Raw genomic sequence first — 23,956 nt, 5'->3', positions numbered from 1 at the left:
TTTATGCCTACCCTAAGCCGACCTTGCTTTACCCTCCACCATTCAATTCACCTCATATTAACCCAACACATTCCTTGAACCCTCCATTATCTGTCTTACTGTCACACCCTGTCATTTAACCCCTGTGCCTGTTTTTTTCCCTGCATTTCTGTTTTGATGTTACACTCCATAATTACATAAGATTGTAGTAACAGATCTAAACACAAGTATCAGCCAAATGAGGCAAACTATAATGGTTGAGCAACAGATAATGCACTGATTCAGTTATATCTATATCTGTACTTAATATCTATCTACACATGTAAATGGTATACAATATTCTTTAGCAAGTTCATTTGGAGCAACTTTTATGTTAACTATATTTCCTCTCCAACCAGTGTATTAGCCACAGTCATAGACATGTGCTTCACATCTGGACTTGCTGCAGTATCTGGAAACAAACTCCACACAACTGTGACCCAGTACCATCAAAACAGATGTTTGACAAGTTGTGTTTCTAATTCGCTAAATAATTTACTTTGGGGTTGCACTATGATTTTTTTGTGTGTAATAAAAGGACTAGATGTACCACAAATATTATTTCACACTTGAGGTTTCATTTTACAATATTCCACCATAAATTGCAGGATAAACTTACTGATGTGGTGTATGTCTTTATTCTCTATATAATAATATACTTTGGGGTTTCACTAAGAAAGTATTTATGTAGTGCACAGGAAGTCAGACGTTCATTGGATTTCTGCAATGATCAACAGGTAGAATTTTGTAGCATTTTCAAATTTAGGAAATGTGCATGTATTATAGAAATGTAGTGAATATGTTTTTTTTCTCCTAATATTCACTTTAAATGTAACATTTCTAGTTTAAGTTTGTAAAAAAAATCAACTTACAAATGAACAGCTTGCATTATTCTTGTAAAATTGATGTGCCAGCAAAGAATACTTTACAAAACTACATGAAATATTTTTACTATATGTTTTTTCATTTTATTTATATTCCCACCATGTAGACAATAGTCTAAAACTGCTTGTAACTGCCATTAGGACTTTTACAAGCCAAGCCTTGAATTCATCTTAAGTATCTTGGCAGTTACTTAACAAAATCCACCTGTCTCAAAGTGTATTTTCCAGATTTGAACTATTTCCATAGTGATAGTAAATAACATTAATAAATTCAGGTTTGGGAGGATGTAAGTACTGCACATCCAACACATATATTATTCCAATTACAAATGAAAAACATTGCTGATGTTGGCAACATTCCGTTCAACTCTGTTTTGCCATACCCATCAAAATACCTAAGTGAAGAAAGCATGGAAAAATATATTTTAGGGTTACAACTTTCTATTGTTTTTTTAAAGATAAATGTAACATTTATTATATAGAAAAAAGTGCAGTTTCTGAGATTATCATCCATGCTTTTTTGAAGGTCCTAAAACACTACAAAAACACAAACTGCTTTTCTCAGGGAAGTAAGACCTGGGCAAAGCATCGCCAAAACTATGATGCCAATGAAGGAAACCAAGCCATGCTGCTGCGTTTGTTCATTTAATAGGATTAAAGCAGCAAACTATTGCTGGATCTTCCAAATCAAGGGTCCCCTACCCCCAGTCAACGGCCTACTAGTGTCAGACAGGTGGGCCATTGCTCTGGCTGGTGCACCCCTCAGCAAGGTTGGAGAAGGATCCTGCTTGGGGGGGGGGGCGCACCGGCCAGAGCAGCAGACCACGTTTCTTCCCCTTTGAGTGACACACGGCTCCGAGCGCATGTGCAGTCCAGAGTCCCTGGGATTAGTGTTTTGTGAGCTTGAAAATGTTGGGGATCACTGCTCTTAATGACAGCACAGACCAGAAGGACAAAGTAAATGCAACTAAGCTACAGCCTAAGACAGACTACACAAGGCCTATTAAGATGGCGCTGTCATTAGAAGTAGATCCTCACTAAGCAGTAAGCAGGAAATGTAGAAACATGCCAGTACAACTGTACTCACACATAATATGAGTAATGGTTTTTCATTTTTACTCAACTGAATTGTAATGTTGGAGTCATCCAACCAACCGGCTTTTCCAATGTGTTAGGAAAATAAACTCAAACCAAGTGTTAGGAAATTACACTCAAACCAAGTGTTAGGAAATTACACTCTGTGTAGGCATCCTAATCTAAGCAAATTCAGTTTGTCCAAGAATTTCAGGTGAGCAAAGCTAATATCCATAATCTGCTCATGAGCTGCCACCAGGAATGAGACGTGTATTAATATTACTTTTATTCCCTATGTTCCAGTTCTGTCCCAGCAACAAGAAACACACTGGACCTGATTTATTAAGGCTCTTCAAGACTGGCTAACCTGGGTGATATTGCAAATCTGGAATGGATTTCTTAAAAATCACTTGCTTTCAGCTGGCAAATGTTTTTAGTCCTGGAGCAAATCCTTTCTACGATTGCTGAATCACTCAAGTCCCCCTCTATAGTCCCAGATTTGGAAAGTTTCAAATAAATTGGACCCACTAAACTATATTTCTCACTTTGATATAACATGAATATCACTGTTTTGATGCTTTCAAATAAATATATTTGCACTTAGACTCTTGTTTGGCATCCTTATTCACCCAGTCTTTTCTGGAAGTCTTCAGAATCCAAACCAGGCTACACTGTGCTTTAATACTAGCTAATGAATGACTGTTACATAAATCCTTTTTAAGAGCTTTTCAAATCCAAACTACTTTAGTTCTAAAATTTCTACTTTTAATGCATGTATCAGTTATTTTTATTAATTTTTTATTTTTGTGAATTTATTTTTAATTTGCTGACTGTTTACAGAGCTTACAGAGTTGGTAATGTTACCTGTGATGAAGTCTCCCTTTCTAGGTTTGGCCCAGTCTAGAATGACAAAGGAATGGCAACCCTCAACAGCCACAACGGTAATATTGTATGAGATGTTCTGTGGAGGTAAGATCTTGTTTTCCATCTCATTAGGAATAAGATCTGCAAGATTTTCCACTTGGAAATGTTCAAGGGCATCCGTCAAGGAGCAAGGGGTATTTGGATCCTTACTTATATAAGACACATAAGGTGCTATTAAAGAAAAAAAGCAGATGATAAATATTTTTTGACAAAAATACATATATGAATGAATTTGCAGCTAACACCATACAAAGACAATATTACAATACCTGTAAATCTCTTCTTTCCAGCTGCATCAAGTTCAGAAATAGGGTTATTATCAAAAGACTTTATTTCTGAATCCTCATAGAACATTGGAGGCTCGGTTGTTGTTGTTGTTTGCACTGGTCTCTGGGTAGTCTCAATAAACTCATAATCTGAAAAAGTGTGGCAATGTAAAATCAATTTACAAATTACTGTTCCATAACTCTCATTGAGCTATGTAACTGCAGGCACTATGGTGTAATTCATCTTGAAATTTATAGAAAGAACGCTTTCACTTTCCATTCAGCTGCTCAACCCACTCTGATCTATTATCCCTGCAATGAACTCTAAACTATAAAGTAAATACTGAGCAGATGTTCTAGAAAAGGGTACAACTGATACACAGAGAGCTGAGACACAGATTTCAGTGCTTTGTAAAATTTGAAGATCAATTGTTCCACAATACCTGCAGTTACAGTGCTTTGTATGTTTTTTTTTAAAGCTCATTTACTGATTATAAGGAATTTAATGGAATGGTCATATTCTGTTCACAATTGTTCTTTAAAAAAAAGTGGGGTTAAAACTAATTAGATACTGATTAGGACAGGACAAAAATTTAAAACTATATCTTCATTATGAGTGGGATAAGGATCAATGTTCATGCTTGGCCCTACTTTTAGCCCTGCTTTATATGGATATTTAGTCCATGGATTGTTTTATTATAACTTAACACTAACTGGTATAAACCAATTTTGCACATAATAGGATCTTTACACGTCAATACCTACCAAAAGACTGTTTATTCTGTAAATCCTGGCCATCAAAATATGCATTAAGCTAAGAAAAACAATCAATTTTAAACTTGCAAATGAGTTTAGCATTCAAACTTCTTATTATTCACCAGGAAGTAAGGGTGGTGTAAAGGGGAATCAGATGTTATAAAAACAGAATCCTATTGATCTTAGATCTGTATAGGAATTAGGTTATCAACAAATAAAATAGAAAGACAAGTAACCAATAATTATTACCATCATCAAGATCAAAATATGTAACCCTTTCTGGAGCTTCGGTGGTAACGATTAGTTCCTGGCCAGAGTAGCTATCTGTCAAGAAAAGTAACAAAAGTATTTTGTGTCAGTGTCGGTCAGTGTCAGTCAGTTATATGTGTCAGTCTTTAGTAATTTAAACAGTGAGCTGGACAGCAGTGTAATCACCAATCTGACTCCAAATCCGCTAAGACTAGCAATTATGGAATCAGAGGAATTTCATAGAATTCACACTGCAGATATTTATACAGCCATAAAACATAGAAGTACACAGGCACAGTCATGTAGTTCATTACTTTTTTCATATATAATTCCAGACAAAAGTTACATCTTTCTAAGACACAAATTAATATTTCTAGATGTTACTTATAACACATTAAATGTAAGCTTCTTCAGTTCTGTTCCAGCATTTATTAGCATAGATTTTGTAGCAGGAGATAAAATAATGGGTGAATAAGATTTGTCATAAACTAATGAAATAATGAAATAATAATATTTATTATTATATATTTTATAATATTTTTATAATATTTATTATATTTTATATAATAATATAATAACTAATGAAATAATGAAATATAATAAAATAGTAGAGGAGGAATAAACATACCAGGACATACAAGTTATAGAACAGAAATTACATTAACCAGGGGAGAGAAGATTATCTTAGGATCATCATGGAAGAACCTGGGTGATCCAGCAAACCTGGAATTATTTTTTTTAAAATTGTTTGCCTTTCCCTGACACATTTCTCAGCGGATAGTCACATCCTCAGTGACCATGCTAAACCCAAGCACACACTCAGACACAACATTACTCTATATAAACCTCTATATATTGTTGCTACATACACTAAGAGAAAGGCTAACTTTTATCAATATCTAGAAAGCTATCAGTAAACTGTGTTATACCTATGATTCCCCAGATATCCTATACAATTGTACTCAACTTGTACTCAACTAAAAAGTTGTCATTTTGTATCTTGTAAAGATCCTCATACCCTTAAAAATGTAAAATTAAAATGTAAAATAAAAATGTAAATTGTAAAATGTAAATTATTTGTATTTTATTGTCTGTAATTTGTTTATTTGTACCTCTTCGAAAATTTTTTTAATAAAAATACAATTTAAAAAAATGTTTGCCATTAGTTAGGCAAATGTTTTGAATCCTGGACCAAATCCATTCCAGGTTTTCTGTATCACCCAGGCTTTCCAATGACAGTCTGATCTGGAATAGGCGTATTTCAATAAGGGGAGAATCCTCTGGGATTTGATCAAGAATTAGATAGTGTTACCTCAAACCTAATCAGAAGTATTCTATTTAAAAGGCATACCAGCCTCTAAAAGAACAACATGTGGCCACCATGTTTTCCTCTAGTTACACGCTGTGGTGTGTAGCGACTAAAGCCAAACATCACTGATCTAATTCAGAACCTAGGGGGGCTTCCCCGATAAATGCTCTCTCAAACTGTCCTGGGCATCGGTTTTAAGCTTTCAGATAGATGTAATGAGCTGTATGGTATACATGTTATCTTCCACCAACTGTATTCACACAACAACCAATGGCAGTCAACTGGATATGCTGAGCTGTGGACAGTACCCAATGAGTAGTTTTAACCGTCACCGGGTTAGTTTCGGGTTAGTTTCGAGTTAGGGGTAGAGTTCCTGGTAAAACTTGATACAAGGTTTCATCTGATACCAAGAATATTGTAATAAAATTCAAATAGAATCAAGTAGAATTTTTGCCTAGTAAAATAACTTTTACTGCTGATAGAATATTCTATGGCTAGTAAATATTTTATCAGGAGTAGAATTATTCTACCAGCAATTATTGCCTCCAAACCAAAAGTCCTCTTCACAGGTTGCACTCTGTCATACATACACACTTTCTCAGTTATTTTATGTAGCAGTTGTGAAATAAATGAATGATAATATGGACAGAACAATGAGAACAATTGAGACATTAAAGATTATCTATATCTATATGTTTAATATAAAATAACGCTAGTAAAAATAAATTAAAAGTTTTAAACTTTACAATGAAAACATACATTTCCACATTACCTTCTGTATAGCAATCAGGCTTGTCATCAGGACCCATGATCATATTTCCATCTTCATCATACTGTGCATAAGAGCCTGGTACACATGTAGGTATTATAGGTTCTTCTGTAGTTGGCTCAACAGTTGTTGGTTCAGGTGTAGTGGTTGTGGGAGGAAGGGTTGTGGTGGTAGTAGTGGTGGTAGTGGTGGTAGTAGTAGTAGTTGGAATAGGAGTAGTAACCATCCTTGTTGTAGGAATTTTGGTTGTTCTTGCCACTTCAAGTCCCCTGAGGGGTCGCCCTCCTAAACTCAGCACAGGTTTGTCTTGAGCACTTGCTACTGGTTTACTAAACCTTCCATGTCCAAACAGAGGTAGGCCATCTGGACTTACAACTGGGGTACCATTCATATCTGTTTTTACAAGAAACCATAAAAGTCAAGAATAAAAGTTCAACATTTTTTTAACTTACACACCATAATTATATCCTAAAAGGTGACTGGTGTCTTTTGGGTAAAGCAATTATACAAGGAGTAGGTGATTTACAGTGTGGTTTTAGTTACATTTTAAAGTAAATATTTAGGTAGATATCCTTGTCACCTTTTATTCATTGTTGGCCCTATTAGTATTTGTTACATGTAATAGCATTGTTTTTGCAAGGGTTTTCAAAAAATCACATTGGTTCAAACCAAACTATAGATAATATTGTACAGTAAATCAGCAATAAAAATCATTAAACATTGCGAAAACAATAATGTCGGTGCCGTTGGGACAGGAACTAATCAAGCCAAAAGAATATTATACAATAACCGACAATGCAGTGCTAAAATTTCCGCATTTAGTCCATTGCAGACACTTTTGCCACTTTTGACAAATGGAGAAACGACTATACTAGACAGTGATTTGTTAAATTTCATACATCCAAGAGTACTACTTATTCTGCATTACTATATTTGCCATTGCAGCAAATTATTTTGTGTGTTACAATTATTTGAGAGCAGAATTCTTGACCTGGCTAGCTAGTCCTCTTTCAGTTTGCCAAAAGAAACCTTTGGATGTTTTGATCAAATATTTTGTGGTCAAGGCTAAAAATGTATACTTTAGAGATTGTCACCTTTAACTAGCAAAGTTAAATCATGAAGCAAGAGTTTGCTTACCCACTATGGTCCGTCCATCTCCTCCCAGTTTTATACGAAGAGGCTTTCCTTGAGAATCCTGAAGATATCGTCCTTCTGGGTTAAGAACCAGCCCACGATTTAAATCTACAATCTAAAATCATTCAAACTGTAAAGGCAAAATATTCTACAAATTATATGCATACATATCTACAACATATTCCATCCATCCTTATTTTTGCCAGAATTTTAATTCTTGTTTTTTTATTACATTTAATTCTGGTTCACCCTCCTATAAATTAGTATATCAGTTCTATGCATTACAAGAACAGGCTTGTAATAGCAGCATATAGCCTGTAAAGCACTTTGCAACTGCTGTCATGGTGTAGAAGTCAGCCCCTGTGCCACCATTTGCCTCTCCAAAGGGGTTTGCACACACAGCGGCAAGCTTACTTATTGCTGTTCCTAGTGGGCTACATTTGGGTGTTGCATCTGCTGGCCATGTGATATATATGTTCATATATATATATATTTATATAGTTTGTTGAAGATTCCTTTTTTTTAACATCTGGGTTTTTTTTTTGTTTTTTTTTACAGCATTGGATGATAACGTTATGAAGTTAAATGATGCCTTTAATGCATATAAAATAATTTAGGCCAGATGTCCTCTTAAAAAGGTATACAAATGTAGAAGATTAAGGTTATGATCTACAGGCAAAATTACAGGAAGGATTACTATAATTAAGCACTGATCCTATAAATTTCCTAGTGTTTTACTAAACATGCTATTTCGGATAAAGGCACACCATAATTATTCTTTCATCAATTCAGTATTACCAGAATTTAAATTCAATATGAACAAATAAACTACAGTTGTGTACTAATCTATAATTAGACAATTGCATAATCCTGAACTGAATTATTGGCTCAATAGGTAAAATCTGGATATTTTACCCTTTGCAATAAATTGTGTTCAACATGGCTATTCCCTTCACTTCACATATTGTATGTTAGTTGTTTTTGTTTATATTGGAACTCCAGAGTAAGTGTTTGTGCCACACACAATATCCTTTTCTACCTCTGTGCCCTACCTCCTCTCCTCTAATACAATTTCATTTGAGATCATAACTTTGCAGCCTGCTTGGAACCAAACAATCTCCCTCCTGAGCAGCTGTAACCCAATCACAAGCAGAGCATGCCTTCACTAATACAGTAGGTTAGATGTAATGTTGTCAATTACAGTGGTACCTCGATATAAGTCCACTTTGGAATAAGTCAATTTAGTTTCAAGTCCTATTTGGAGATGAAAAATTTTGCTTGGTATACAACCTTTGTGCTAGAACTTGTATGGGTCAAAATGAGTCATAACACCGCACGCTACCCTTATTTACCTCCCTCGAGACAAAGCCAAGACTGCCCACGAGCGTCAGTACGCCAGTTGCTACCATTCCGTGAACTAACTCGGTGGAATACATAACATCTCCTCCTCCTCCCTTCTCAGCACCATCCTAGTAGGCACTCAACTCTTCTCAGTAAGGTAAATGGAGGTTAAATTTTCATTTATTTCATCTAATTGCTTTTGTATTTATGTATTTTAGTATTAGGCAGTGTTTAAATTATTTTAAACAACCCCATCAATGTATATTATGCTAATAACAATTTTTTTTTCATAGGAACATATTATTAATTTTCCTTTTATTTCTAATGGAAAAATCTTGTTTGCCATAAGTCCTGTTTGGTATAAGTCCAACGATCTGGAACGGATTAGGGACTTATACCAAGGTACCACTGTACTTTGAATTTCAGCAGTCAAAAGTAAGTTGATAACCCATTACTAAAAGTAGTTGCGTGGTTTAAGGACCATTGTTTCTAATCATGCTTTTGACTAAGAAAATTAAAAATAAATAAAAAATGATTCCGCTTCACTTTTTTAGTAGTAGTTAGGAGTTGAGAATGCTTGGCTGTGGCTAAACAGTCAACCTAAAAAGGGTGAAATCCTGACTTGAAAAAATACCTTATTGGAAAAAATAATTCTGATTTGAAAAATATCCAAGTAAAATTTTTAAACCACCATGTCAGCAATATTAGGAGGAGGTAAAGAGAAAATGTGGTAACTACATTTAAGCAGACCTCAAGTCTTGATGTTTTTTACAGCATGAAATACGAGCCACAAATCTCAATATTGGAGGGGCCAGAATTACAGAAAGAGCTGTATTATCAAACAGAAGTAAAACCACTGATTCCTAAATCCATGGCATCCCATACAATTCAGAAGAGGTATTTACATATCTATTGATTACACAAAATCGCCAGGGCTGAGATCCTGCTTTATTAAGATCATTACCTTTACAGGTACTATTATCACATTAGTATTTTAAACTGGTGTATTCAATAAAAGAAAGAGAATTCATACATTATCCCCAGAAAACAATCAGAACTAATATTTGGTAATCTAAATGGCCACTAAGGTAATAAGTCTGTTACTGGTCAGAAGGGGAAGCTAATTCTCCTCTGATAGGTAAGAGGACAATATAAAAATTAGTTTTTTATGGAGTAGGGAATAGTTTAAACCTGTATCAAGGTATTTGTATCTCGTATCTTGGAGACACAACAGTACGGTAAGTGAGAAGAGATCACTGTAAATTGAGGAAAATTCCTTCTTAAACAGTTTCCACTGGAATAAGTGGCTTGAATAAAATATTTTCCTTTTATTCCTGTTTAGTCAACAACTCTAATATTGTGAATCTAGGGACAAGGGTTTTAACACTTCCTCACCCTACAATCTTAACAAATAGGACTGACTTTAGATATACTTCAATATATGTATAGTGCTACCACTTTTTATTATGGGAAACAATCAAATGTATCAAATGTACATGTATATTTATATAAAAAATTGCCCTACCCACTTTGTTCCTTCAGGTCCAAAAATCATCCTTTGTCCCCCATGATTCCCGTTTCTGCTAGAGGATGGAGTATTTCCATTGTTGCCCAACCCTTGAGACAGATTTGGCCTTCCATTATTACCTGTAAAAAAAAATAGTGAACAAAAATATTAGAGCAATTCAATGATCATTATATTGAATTATTAGCACATATATCTCTGTGAGCCCTGATTACCTAAAAAGTACCATAAAATATATTCCAGTTAATTGATCCCTGGGGTAGTTTGCATCTCACGCAATCCATCTAGGTTACTTCAATAATTTCTCTTTGCCATATTGAGGGTTATTTACATCCCCAGAGGTGTTATTCACAGATCCCTTGATGAAGCCCATTGCGGGCATAATGCGTTGGGCTAAGATATAGTATAACACCTTCCAAGTTTGTTTTTCATATTGTTATCACTTATCACTTATGTTTTATGCTTTTAATATTATGTTGAAATAAATAAAATGTAATTTCTATTTTATCATATTTGATATCTAAGTGCCTTAAAAAGAGCCTTCTTTCTTTCTCCTTTTTTTGATTATACCTCCGGTCTAGGCTTGGCACTGTAAAGATCTTCTAGGAGACTTAATAGCGATACATTCTCCGGGTGAAGTGTTCTTCTTCTTTTTATAATACCGGTATTATTTAACTTATAACTGTAAGCTAAAATTATTAGAATGCATGCCCCCCCCCCCAATAAAATGTCACCAGAAAGGTGGTAATTTTGTAACATACACATAAAGTATAATCCCACCATTTGAGTTTATATACCTTGTCGGTAGTTTGGTCTTGTGAGCTGTCTTCGTAAGGGAGATCCCAGTCTTGAATTTAACATTCTCTGACGTTGCAAGGAGGAAGAATAAGTAGGAGGGGGAGTGCGGGGAGGTGTTGTAGTTGGCAAAGCTGTAGTTCTGAATAGAGACCTTCCGTAATTTTGTTGTCTGGATATTGATGGAAGTAAGCGATATGGTACTCTGGAGCTTTGAGGCTGACTTGTTGTTGGCAGAACAGTTGAAGATGCTCTCCTTGGAAAAACAGCCTGCCTAGAATTCATATATGAAGAAGAAACTCTAGATGGCCTATGAAACATTCCTTTTCCCCCTTGTGGGACACGTAATTCTTCATTTTCCCGATAAGACTGCCGCTGACCAAAACTGGAGTCCACAGAATTATTAATATTGCCATTGCTATGTCTGTTTTTAAGAGAACGAATATTGGAATATGAGGATAATCTTGACCTGATAATGGGGGTTGGATTTTCTTCTTTCTGTGGCATTGGCAATTTTTCAGGAATGCTTTGTACATTGCCTGTTTCTGAAGTTGAAAATCCAGAGTTTGTCAAAGGGGCAGAAACAGGTTTATCTGAAGTTTCACTTCCAGAAGGTGACATATGTGGTTTAAGGAGTTTTTTTTCACTATCAAAAGAGTTTCTTTCTGGAATTGATTTCAAGGGGGGATTATGTACTGTTCTAGACATAGGGAAAGATTGCCTTTTGGAATGTAGGATTGTTTTATCATTGTCCTCGTCATCATCACTATGATCAGTTTGTGACAATGGACTGCTTGATAATATTACTGAGGAATCTTGTTTTTGATTATCAGTGATTTTCTCGGCCCTTATATTTTCATTGCTTGGTAAATGTGATTGTGGTGCCGCTAAAGGTTCAACATTATTTAGAATTTTTTCAGATGTATCTCTTGAGTTCGTATTAGTAGGCTTCCCACGATGAATGGGCATAGCTGGCTCTGATCTAGATGGAGCTTCTGTTTTGGAGGAAAGTGGAGAGTTAGTACTTTTTTTGCTTGTGTTGGAAGTAATTTTGCTTTCCTCTGGATTCTCTTCATATTCAGATTTTTTACTTACAGTATCCTTTTTTATAGATGTTTTATGTGTTTCAGTTTTATGCTTGGAGGTCACCAGTGATGTTTTTTTGTCATCTTTCTTAGATATGTGAGACTCTTTTTCCTTTGATTCCTTGACATGCGAAAAATGTTTGGTAGACACTTCAGAGGACACTTCAGGATCCTCTTTCTTATCAGGGACATCCAACAATCTGTTTTGATCATAAATGCTTATTGCTTCAGCAAGTAATGTAGTTGTCACAACTGTAGTTGTGGGGATATGAGTGGGTTTAACTGACTGAGTTTTTATGTTCCTATTAGGTATTAATTTACGACCAATATTAGCACTAACCTGAGAGCTTCTTCTTCTGTAGTACTCTAGAAGGTCTGCAGCAGATTTTCCAGAGAAAGATATGACAGATGGTGATTTATCTGATGTGGGTTTATCAAGTTTAATAGGTTTGTTTGATTTAGTAGTAGTCTGTGTTTCAGCAGTAGTTGCAGTTGTAGTGGTGGTAGTAGCAATAGTGGTGGTAGTGGTAGAAGTAGGAGGAAGTGTAGTTGTAGTAAAAGCCCTTCTTGCTGATGTCTGTTGTCTAGTGTTTGATAAATGATTTTCATTCCATGTCTTTGAATTAAAGTCTTGCAAATCCAAATTTCGTCTGTCTTCATTAGTATCAGTGTGAGAATCTGTAGAATGTTCTGATCCCTTGTTTAAAATTACTCTAGTGTCTGGTTGCTGGTAATCAGTGTCAAAAGATTGTTTAGACTGAGACCTGGATATTGCTGCAATAGGAAATCTATGAGTAGGTTTCCTGTGAGACGGGAGACGGAGAGTGGATTTGGGTTTTTTGTCCCTCTCATTTACCTCTTTCTTTTCTTCACTTGTGCTTCCTGAAGACGTAAGGTGTGGTTTGTGCTCTGTGGGCAGTTTTGTTATGCTGGAAGACCCCCTATTTTTTGGACCATCAGAGTCTTTATTTGTATCTTCTCTATTATTTACTGAAGGAATTTCTTGTTTTAATGTTTTAGATGATGAGGATGATGTTGAAGTTTTGTCTTGTCCTAAATCATGAACTTTAGGGAAATTCATTTCATTTTCACTGCCTCCTTTGCTTGAGTCTACTGTAGGCTTCTTAGGGTTTGTGTTTTCGGAATCATCATAATCTTCATTCAAACTTTCTGTCTCTTTTCTTTCCAAACTTATATTATCAGAATCTTCTGGATGTTTATCTTTACCTGTAGCATGAATATTTGATTCTTCAGGTGCAGGATTCTTGGTCTCGTTTTCTTCACCTATTACAAAACTAGGGGGAATAGGCCTACGAGCAATGACTCTTCGTCCTAAATTTAAAGTATTTGTCCTAAGTGGTCTTCTAGCTGTGTTTTGATTCAATTGATTATTTAAGGATGGACGAAATCTTCTATTTGGAACGGGTGTAACCAGTTTTGGAGCAGTTGTTGTCTCATTTTCATCTGTATCTTCAGTTGACTGATGATTAACCACTGAAGATGGTTTTTTCTTGGGTAAAGACATTGTCCCAGATTTTCTATGTAACAATTTATCCCTAGGATCCTTAAAATTGGTCTTTGGGAAAGAGTCCAGTGTATCTTCATCAGAGGATTCTGAAGGAACAACTGAATCATCACTAGTATTTTCTTCAGTTTTTTCTTCCTTTTTATAGTCTTCTATGTGGGATTTATGATAAAGATTCTTGGTTACAGAGCTAGCTAGAAAGAAAATAGAAAACAGTAAATAGAAACATATATGAAATGTTGTTTACATCTTTAATAATAATATCTACCTAATAAGGCGAATATATTATGCTGTAAATAAAACTGTAATTTCTTTAAAGTTGGCAAAATTTTGAAAATAATGTTTGTTTCAAAAAATCTAAATTTGTATACAAGTTTTTTTAAAAAAAACTGAAGTAAAGAAAATACAGCTTAAGGTCACATACTGTGGTTCAATCCATAAACCCTATGACCCTGCTGGGTCCTATACTGATAGAGAGATCAAGGAATGGAACTAAAGTGTGCATTGGAGGACACGAACATCCAACACATCTTAGAGTATTAATGCCAAAGACACTGACAAAGGCTGTATTCCTAGGACACTAAATTTCTAAAATCTAAGCATTGCCTCTACTTACTGTACAATATCTCAAATAAGACTGCATTAAAACAAAACTTTAAACCATACCAATAAAAGAAAAGTTTTAAACTCTCTTGTTCTTTTGGTGCAAATTCAAACTCAAAAACCTTGTGGTCCATGTATAAATTAGTGAAGTTAACAGAAACATAACATTTTAAGATTGATAATTTACAGCCAACATGGATCTGGATTTTTTCCCCCTGAGAATGTTTGGTGAATATCAGATTAATTGCTTTATAAGTATACTCCTTAGTATGGTCCCTATATATGACATTCCACAAACATGATTGTGCAGATTATATAGGGAAATAAAAAATGCAAGAAGTAACAGCAAAAACAGATGGGTATATTTGTTAAAACCGCATGCTTACCATCTGGCATAATGACTGTATAGGCTTTTGACTGAGGGCCCTGCCCTCTCCGGTTGGCTGCCCTGACTTTGAAAATGTACCGCTCCCCAGGCTGCAGACTATCAATTATGGCTGATGTAGTAGTTCCTGCGTACGTAACAGATTTGCCTCCAAATGGCTTCATTGCAGGAGCATATGAAATAATGTATTCTGTAATGGATTGAGAAACAGCAATTACCACATCATTCATGAAACAAAGAATCTCATTTATACACATCTATGTTCCGTAAAAAAGTAAAATGTTTTAGGAGTAACGTGTTCTTTTTAGTTTCTTTAAATCTTTGGGCTTGATTTATTAATTCCATGCAAGACTGGATTTCTGGATTTCCATGGATTTCTTTAAAATCATTTGCTATTAGTTGGCAAAAGTTCTAAATCCTGTGCCACATCCATTCCAAGTTACCCATGTTGATCAATGATAGTTTTTCTTCTACAGTCTTGGAGATCTTTAATAAATCAGACTCTTTGAGTGGCATTAGGTTGTCTAGGCCTACCTCTCTTTATAAAAAGCCACCTTTTAAGGTTGTTTTACAAGGTCAGGACAAGCCACTGGTCATTAATAGGTAGTCCAACAGGTTAGGGCATCAGTGAGCAGAAGACAGGGGCTAAGAGACAGAGCCAAGAATAAAAAACTAGCAATTGTAGAGCAACTGGGAACACTTAAAGAGTTGATCAGAGCAGCAACAACAAATAATGACACGATTACAGGATGATCAGGATGGCTGACCAGTGGTGGGTTTGTTGAAATGCACGTAGATATGTGCAACATACTTTCCCATATATTACATTTTGTGATTAGTAGTTTTTTTTCTCTATGTCCTACTGTTGTTTTCCAATAAACAAAAAGGGCTCAGTCATGTGTCCAGCATCATCTTGACTAGTAAAAGTAAAATCCGCAGCAACCTTTCAACTGGTTATGCCCCAAGATACAGCCAAGTTTTAAACACTTCTGCAACTCCAGATCAGAGTTACAGCGAAACAGACTCTAAAAAAGTTATCAAGCACATTTGATGGCTACTAAAAAAAAAAAGTCACTAATCTGATAATAAGAGGGGAAAGTTTGACCTTCTGTGTTGCTATGGTATTTATTTGGTATAATGGTATTTATAGAATGTTATAGCTTTCATAAAACCATTTACTTACAGTTTTAAGTTAAGTTTCATTGTTTGCTCCTTTCATTGATATCAAAATGTACTGGTCTGCCTATATCAGCATTTCCCAAACTTTTTAACATGGGTAACCTTTGAAATAGCTTCCAAGTCTTCAGGGAACCCCTGACATATTTACTATATCCAAAGCTCACAGTACATTAGTATGGTAGTCCTTGGGAAGAATGCCTCTTGCATTGGTGGCCAGTGGGAAGAATGTCATCCTTACGGATAGCCAAAAAGATCATTGGTGTGAGTTAAACTGAGCTGAGAGGCACAAATCGCACATTGGTCAAGGAACTCCTCAAGGAAACCACTTCTGGAGGAACCCTAGGGTTTCACAGAACCCTGGTTGATTAACAGTATGTGGGGGCTGAGTAAACTTGATGGGACCATAAAAAGATATACAGCCCGAAAGAGACAAAAGGGACAAATAGACTAGAGAAGACAACAGAGGAGAAGCAGTGATAGCTATTTTGGATTTGATAGCAAGATATCCCGAAAGAGACAAAAGGGACAAATAGACTAGAGAAGACAACAGAGGAGAAGCAGAGATAGCTATTTTGGATTTGATAGCAAGAGATAGCAAGTATTTTGGATCTGAACTCCCTGAATTGAAGTTAAGTAGCAAATATTTTTTATGTATTTGTAGTATATGCTTGAAGCAGGATAATAGTTTAGAATTCTCCGCTTAGGTATGCCTGTATGTTGATGTATGCCTACATTGTTTTCTTAGGTGCTTGCCATCCTGCTTACCTTTCTGTAGACATTTTTGTATCTTTATTCAGATATACATATTACACTGTGATATTGTGAACATACCTGCGCTCCCTTAAAAAAACTGCTGTAAAACTGTAGCTGTAATATTTAGCTACAAAAAAACAAAACCTTCCTACAATATTGTAGCAAGCAGCTGTATGGAAATGTTTTAATTTTAGGTGAAAAACATTAGACTAAATCATCCCATAGCTTCTTTTGGCTTGAATTCAACAAGATCTGCCTGCCATAATTCAAAATCTGTATATTCATCTTGGAGTTTTTAAAAGTTCCCACCTACATTTAAAGCGGACCTACACACATTTTTCTTTACATTGATAGGAAGGTGCAACACCCAATCTCTCGCCTGCGCAGTGCAAGAATGGGTGACATCAGCAGAAGAAGGAGGCAGAAAAAAATGGCTGAGCCTGATGTCCAGTCCATGACGGAAAGAAGGAAGATAGGATGGTGCACAACTGACTAGACTAGGATCATGGAGGAATTGACGGCTTTCCACTGGTAAGAGTCATTTTTAAAGTTCAAATTACTCTAGTAGTGTTCTCCATAAAATGAAAATTAAATGAGTTTGCGGACCTAGGAACTCAAGCACTGACATATGACTAAATTGTCATTGACCAAAACTTATATAGAAATTTTGGCTGATATGAATATTAATTATACTATTACAAACAAATGCATTTATACAAAAAGATAAAGTGTCAACAATGATAGAAAGGGACAGTAGGGAGTAAAATTATACTGAAATAATGAAAATATATTCACATCAACAATCTCTGTTTACCTGAAAGAATGTAAGATTAATAATAGTATATGACCTGCAATTCATACTTTTAGGATTTCTTATGATATTAATATTTATATACATCTTAAAAATTTCAGGAAAGAATGTACAATGATTAAATGTGACTGACCAAATGCCTGAGGCTAATGTTCAATTCAATACAAATATTGCAAAAATGCAAATTATCTGAAATATTTTGCTGCATTTATCCTTGTGTCTGCAGGCATAAACACTGTCCCTTGTATTTCTCCAGTAAATCACTAGGATACTAAGAAAATCTGTCACCTGCTGCCTATCTCTGTTCAGCTAACACACCATTCATACACAGAAACTCTCTCAACAACACAGAATCAACACTTCAGGTGGAATTACTGACTTAAATTAACATAAAGTCATTTTAGCATATATTATTACTGATTTTTCTACACATTGGCATGCAGAAAAATGTTTGCAAATAATCAATCTAAAAAAAATCAAGATCATAACATAAAAATACTTACAATACGTACACAGCCATTATGTTACATAACAGAATAAGTATACTGGAAACAAGGCTTCACCCATCAACCTATGGCATGCACTTTATTTATCATAAGTGTTGTTGGAAATTATATTAAGAGTTGAATAGTGCTGATGATTCATTTGGCTAGACTGCCAGTTCAGTCCTCCAGGGGTATGATAATTTAAAATTCAAGTCTCAACAATACGATATCCAGACAAGCAAAAAGCATTGAAGCCAGCTAAGATTTTATACAGCATCCTGGTATTATACAGATGTTCGCAAGCAAATCCTCCGATATAAAGTCGTTCCTAGCCAACCATCATGTGCTTTTATTGTGTTTTTTTATACTTTAAATATTCCATACTTTATGATTATTAAAGGTGAATTTTAGGCACTCAAGCATGTATTTAAATTTGTTCCCTAATAGCAACAAAGTATAACAAAAAGTAGTAATATAACACCGGCATTTACAAAAAAAAAATCAGGAACAAAGCTTCCAACACAGCCATCTGTCAAGTCCCAAATAAAAATAAAGTGGGATCATAGAGCGGGAGCTGTCTATTGTGTTTTTGAATATTTCTGTACTTATTTTCAATTGTTATCAAATCTAATCATTGTTTATATTTCTTCTTTTACTATTCAAATCTCAATAAATATATTGCAAAAAAGTGTGAGAATTGGCTTGCTGAACTCGAATAGCAAACTTATAAAGTCATTGATATGGGGTCAGTGGTTTCTATGTGGCATTACCAGGCATGGCTCAAAAAGGTATGGGGAAAACAGAGTTTTGAAACCTAATAAAACGTTCCTTATAGAGGCCAGCTTTGCACTGAAAATGACCTGATTAGATGTACTGAAGAACAACCAGCAACTGCTGCAGACTGATCATCGGAGCTATCTTACCATCAAAAAAGTATGTTTTTTTGTTGTTATTCCTCATGTTGTGGGACACTTAGTTATTTTTGTTTACACTATATATTAGCCTCATTATAACAGTTGCTAATTTGACTACTAGCTAGTATTTAAATGTTATGCTAGGGCATTATGTTTAGTCAAAAAGATCCATAATCAAAAAAGCGAATCTGACTGTAAGAGAACCTAACATAGATGCTATGTAACAAATGTAGAAGATAGTATTGGGCTCTGAAGAATTTACCTTTTATCTTGCCAGCTGAATCAGAGAGTTCATCCCATGTCACAGACACAGCTGTACTTTTGCCATTTAGGGGTTCCACATAGAGGTTCTCGGGTGCAGTTGTTGGAGCTTTAGAAAGAACACAAACCATGAAAAACTAATTACTGAACAATAATGCAATGATAAGAAGAAAGTTATGGCAGTTATGCCCTGACAGATCATGAGAAAAAAAGAAACTGATAATATGCAAAATATATTAAAATACCAACAATTGCAAGTTTTTTACAGTATAATGTAACAAGGAGGTTTGGCCAAAATGAGCTAGTAATGCTCATGTAACAATCTGATTGGCTGATATCAGTGTATAATTAACCACAGATATCATAGAATTGAGTGCTGTTGCTGACATTTTCTGGATACGGGTAAAGAAATGCCAGCTTCTCCCTACCTGACTCTTCCCAGTTGGATGATATGACAATAGACAATCCCTGGGGTAAACCGAATCCTGAGAGTTCCACAAATACTTCCACTTTGTTACAGTATGCATACACAAATCTGTCTAATGAACTGATGCACATAACAAATATATGACAAGCGGTGTCTTTAGTTTTAGGGCTTGTTCAAAGAAAATGGTTTCCTACAGGTTCTCTACTTTAAAAATGATCAATTACCCCAAAGTCCTTCAATTATACCAATGGAAGAGGATTTTTTTGGCAGGTGTTTTGCAGTCTTAGTTGGCGCTGAGATGCTACATCTGATGGCCAGTTGTCTGCTCAACCAACTCTATTAATTTAGAATAGGATTGGTTTCCATTAAGCAGTTTACATTGAGTGATAAGTGGTAACAGCACCCAACTTCACCTTCCCATTAAATATTGTTTGCCTTTCACAGTTTCTGAATCACTGACTTAAAAACAGTATGCCACTGGGGAGATCAGCTAATAGCGGCACAACCTGAGCTACAGTTAGCTTTTTTCATATGTAGGAGTAAACTACAGAAAACAACTTATCATCTTTGTATAGAGACAGTTAGCATATTTAAATTTAGCTGAGCAGTGGCAGCTTACATAACCTCTCAGTATAGTACACTGTAAAACTGAACCATCTCCACTTCATCTCCTAAATCCTAATATAGAGGGGATTAGCAGAGGCTGATAACAGGTAGGCATAATAAATGCTACATATATAAGCTGCAGCAGGTTCTTATTGTGCCTCGTCTCAGATATAGAGACAGAACCCTTAATTCACATTGTTCTAGAATTTTTTATCACTGTTTAGGGTAAGATTAATGCTTCATCTTACTTAGAGTTGCTCATTCTGCAAAATGTAACTGGTTCTTGCACTATAATCTCTTCAGGGCATCATTTCATAAAAGCTTTATACATACTGTACACTTTATACAATGGGCCTGATTTATTAAAGCTCTCCAAGGCTTGGGAAGATACACTTTCATCAGTGAAGCTGGGTGATCCAAAACCCTTGAATGGATCGGGTCCAGGATTGAAAATATTTGCTAACAAATAGCAAAAAATCCATTCCAGGTTTGCTGGATCACCCAGATTTACTGATGAAAGTGTATCTTCCCAAGCCTTGGAGATCTTTAATAAATCAGGCCCAATGGCAATATAATACAGTGCATGGTGTAATCATTAAAAAAGGTAATAAAAGAAACAAAGAAACAAATAATTATCTTGAAAAATACTTTTAAAAAGGGTAATAGGTGATTGTTAGGTAATTTTTATTTTTTTATTTTTAGTAACACTCACCAGATTCTGGAGTTCTTTGAAATATTGAAGAACTCCACTGACCATCTTGATCTCCTTGAGAAATACGGACTGAAAATTCATACATAGCATCGGGATTTAGTTTGTCCACGAGAGCTCTTCGCGTATTTATTTCCTTGTAATCCCAACGTGCAGATTCTCCCTTTTCTCGATAGCGAATTGTGTAATGTCTGTGAAATATAGGGGAATGTTAAGGTTTGTGCTGAATATTAAAAGGTGATAAAGGATTGCAAAAATGTGAATAATCATTTCATTTCAGATATACTTCATTTTTGTTTGTTGTTAAGGGTGTGCATGTGTAAGTGTGACACCAGTATTAAATATTTTGCACAGGGTTTACAATATTTCCCCTGGCAATGCCTTCATCTGCATTTCTCTACAAAAGGATGAAGTCATCTTTGAGTCTTCACGGATCAGCTTTTTCCCTAACTGAGATGTAGTCTCAGAGATAACACAATCATGGAAATTAGGAAGCCTGACTATTCTTTGGCTATCTTTTTAACGTTTATTTCAGATGAGTCCCCTGCTTTAGCCTTCTAAAGTGGAACTAAATCCACGAGAGACTCATTTATCCAAGTTCCAGTGCAGAATGCCTTTATGTTCTGTCTCTTTTTCCTTCTACAGATAATCTTTGGCCATCTTGATTGGCTATGTAAGGATGTCATAACTCATGTGCGGGAGTTCATTCATCACAGCACGCGCAAGGGAAGCCAGGATTTCCGGAATCCCTGGAAACCAAAGCTGACGCTGCTCATGCACAGTTCAGCTTTGACTTCGGAAAATCAGAGTGATCAGTAAGTAAGACACATTATTGCACAAAGGACATTGCCAGTCCCTTTCTGCATCATGCCTGATCATACAAACTTCAGTTCCACTTTAACTGGTGATTTGTTTCAAAGTAAAAATGATTCAGTCTCATCATCTAGACTGGGGACAAGTATTCCTTAGTTCAGTTCCTAAGTTCAGGTGGATGTTGGGATTATACTCCAGTTACCACTTCCATGCCCATGAATCGCACCTGCAGTTGAGACACTGCATAGGGAATGAATATGGGCATTTTTTTCAGTCTTTTTTCCACTTATTTTCACTGGTAATCCTGTCAGTAACACGCTTCCTTTCCAAGTTTGCAAGTATGAAATCTGTGTTCTATAAGCTCTGTTTACACAGGTGAGAAACAATTGCATAAGAGGAATACAGGGTTCTTATAATTGACCCCCATTACTAAATCATTAAAATGAATGGTGCATGTTTTGGATAAAATACTGGAGTTCTGGGAGTATTTTTCTGGCTTATTCCAAGATAACAGCTGTAAAAATAAAAACTTAATTCCCAAAGAAGTTAAATATTACCTAAAACAACTGTATAAATGATGAAAAGGGTATAAAACAATATCGTAGTGTTTGGATATACTAGTGGGTTGGTTTAATCATCAGGAAGTGGAGGTTACATCGAACCACCAAAAGCTTCCTAGAAAAGGTCATAACCTCAAAATGTTGAATAAGGACAAGATGGAGGCGTGACACAAGAACCAAACAGAAACCAAGGATCACTTTAGGATGATGTTGTAAAAATGAATTGTCGATCATATCAAGAGTTCTGCATAACACTGACCCATATAAGGGCGTGGAAGAAAAACGGACATGATGTTTCCCAGAAGGTATGAAGGTACCTCCTTTTTGAAGTTGGAAAAAGTGGAAAAGGAAAACCTTCATAGATTTCTTTGCCAAAGTTTGCAAGTGTGCATAGATAACACTACTTATAGGATAAAAAGGGCTAAAAATCAGGTAACAACAGAAGCAACATATAATAACTCTGACATTCCACCAAACATTCTCTGTTTCTTGAAATTACCTCTTCTGATTCTTCTGTACTGCATTACCTGTGAATCAACTGGTAAATGACCCTTGGCTGTATGACTACCCATTGTGTTCCCTGTCCTGCTCCTATGGGTTCCTAGTTCTCTGCCAGCAATTCCCAGACGGCATACTTTACACACTGAAGTTTAGGAGGCAACTGTGTGCTGGGGCGGCGCAACCAGAGCTAAGCGGGGGTTTGCTATATGTGAATAAAATATAAGTGCAGAGTTGGGAACACATGATACAAACATTTTTAAAAGTTAGAATCACAGACGAGGTTGCCGAATCAAGAGTGTTCTACTAAAACACGTGCTAGTGGTTACTTTGTGTATGAAGAGTTATGTGCTTTGTTAACCTTGGTTATGACTTCTGTCATTATGCTGCAGCTTAGATTTTTGTCCCACTAAACTTTGTGTTTTTTAACTTTTTTTAAACTTTGTGTTTCTAGCACTGATCAAAGTAAGATTTTTTTATATATATTTTTTTTTTACAGAAATGTAGAAGTTGCCTAGTCCATAAAAATAATTTTTAAATGAATGGTTAAATTTTTTCTAAAATTGGTTAAATTTTTTTTTAAATTGGTTAAATTTTTATAAAATTAAATACATCATGATTTTTTTTCTAGTAGATTTGTTTTAATGTTCTTTTTCTTTACAGGTATTTTAAACAAACATTTGTGACTTCTAACCTAAGTAACTCAATGTTACGTATCTGATTTATTGTTGTTCACCCTAAAACCAGAACAGCATTTTAATGAAAAAGGAAGTAAGAACCCAAAAGCTTTTACTTTGACATTACTTTTTTATGAGCATTTTTTTCTTTTACTGTATGCATCTGAAAAGTATCAAGCAAAGTGCTGAAAATAGCCTTTCACAAGAACCATTTAAAGAAAAACACATCTTTTCTATTCTATGTTTGGGAATTTAAAAAGGAAATCTTAGTTGATAACCTTTTGGGGCAAATGAAAGCCTCTATATTGATTGCTCCATAAACTTTCTTGCTTGTATTGCAAAGTTTTGTTCATGTAGTGGGCAGACATCAATCACACAAGCCACATCCCAAGGTCATTATTCACAATCAGTGGACAAAACTTAAAAATGAGTACTGATCCCATAAGTGGACCAACAAGTAAAATAATGGTTTCAGTTAAGTAATAAAAGTTAACTGATGGCAATTTATACAAGATGTGTACTATTGTGAACAAGTATAATCAATAGGTTTACCTTTTGAAAACAGAATAATAACATTGTGATATAACATATGACATATTCTTGTTTTAAAAACATCAGTGT

The 23,956-nt window shown here is 35.3% G+C and overlaps 1 protein-coding gene across 1 annotated transcript in view; it reads right to left on the bottom strand.

The window, feature by feature from the left end:
- Window positions 1-23,956, bottom strand: part of FNDC1 (fibronectin type III domain containing 1) — an 85,165-nt gene that overhangs the window by 20,954 nt on the left and 40,255 nt on the right. Inside the window, exons 5-14 of the mRNA XM_072409319.1 lie at window positions 20,791-20,978; window positions 19,047-19,154; window positions 14,644-14,832; window positions 11,047-13,848; window positions 10,250-10,371; window positions 7,387-7,498; window positions 6,253-6,642; window positions 4,172-4,246; window positions 3,170-3,316; window positions 2,841-3,071 (exon numbers count right to left, since the gene is read on the bottom strand). Of these exons, the coding sequence (XP_072265420.1) occupies window positions 2,841-3,071; window positions 3,170-3,316; window positions 4,172-4,246; window positions 6,253-6,642; window positions 7,387-7,498; window positions 10,250-10,371; window positions 11,047-13,848; window positions 14,644-14,832; window positions 19,047-19,154; window positions 20,791-20,978 (4,364 nt within the window). The remainder of the gene's footprint in view (window positions 1-2,840; window positions 3,072-3,169; window positions 3,317-4,171; window positions 4,247-6,252; window positions 6,643-7,386; window positions 7,499-10,249; window positions 10,372-11,046; window positions 13,849-14,643; window positions 14,833-19,046; window positions 19,155-20,790; window positions 20,979-23,956) is intronic.

This window comes from Pyxicephalus adspersus, chromosome 4, assembly GCF_032062135.1.
Source record: "Pyxicephalus adspersus chromosome 4, UCB_Pads_2.0, whole genome shotgun sequence".
Lineage (NCBI taxonomy): Eukaryota > Metazoa > Chordata > Amphibia > Anura > Pyxicephalidae > Pyxicephalus > Pyxicephalus adspersus.
Note: the sequence above shows the minus strand (reverse complement) of the source record. Positions and strands in the feature narration are given on the sequence as shown.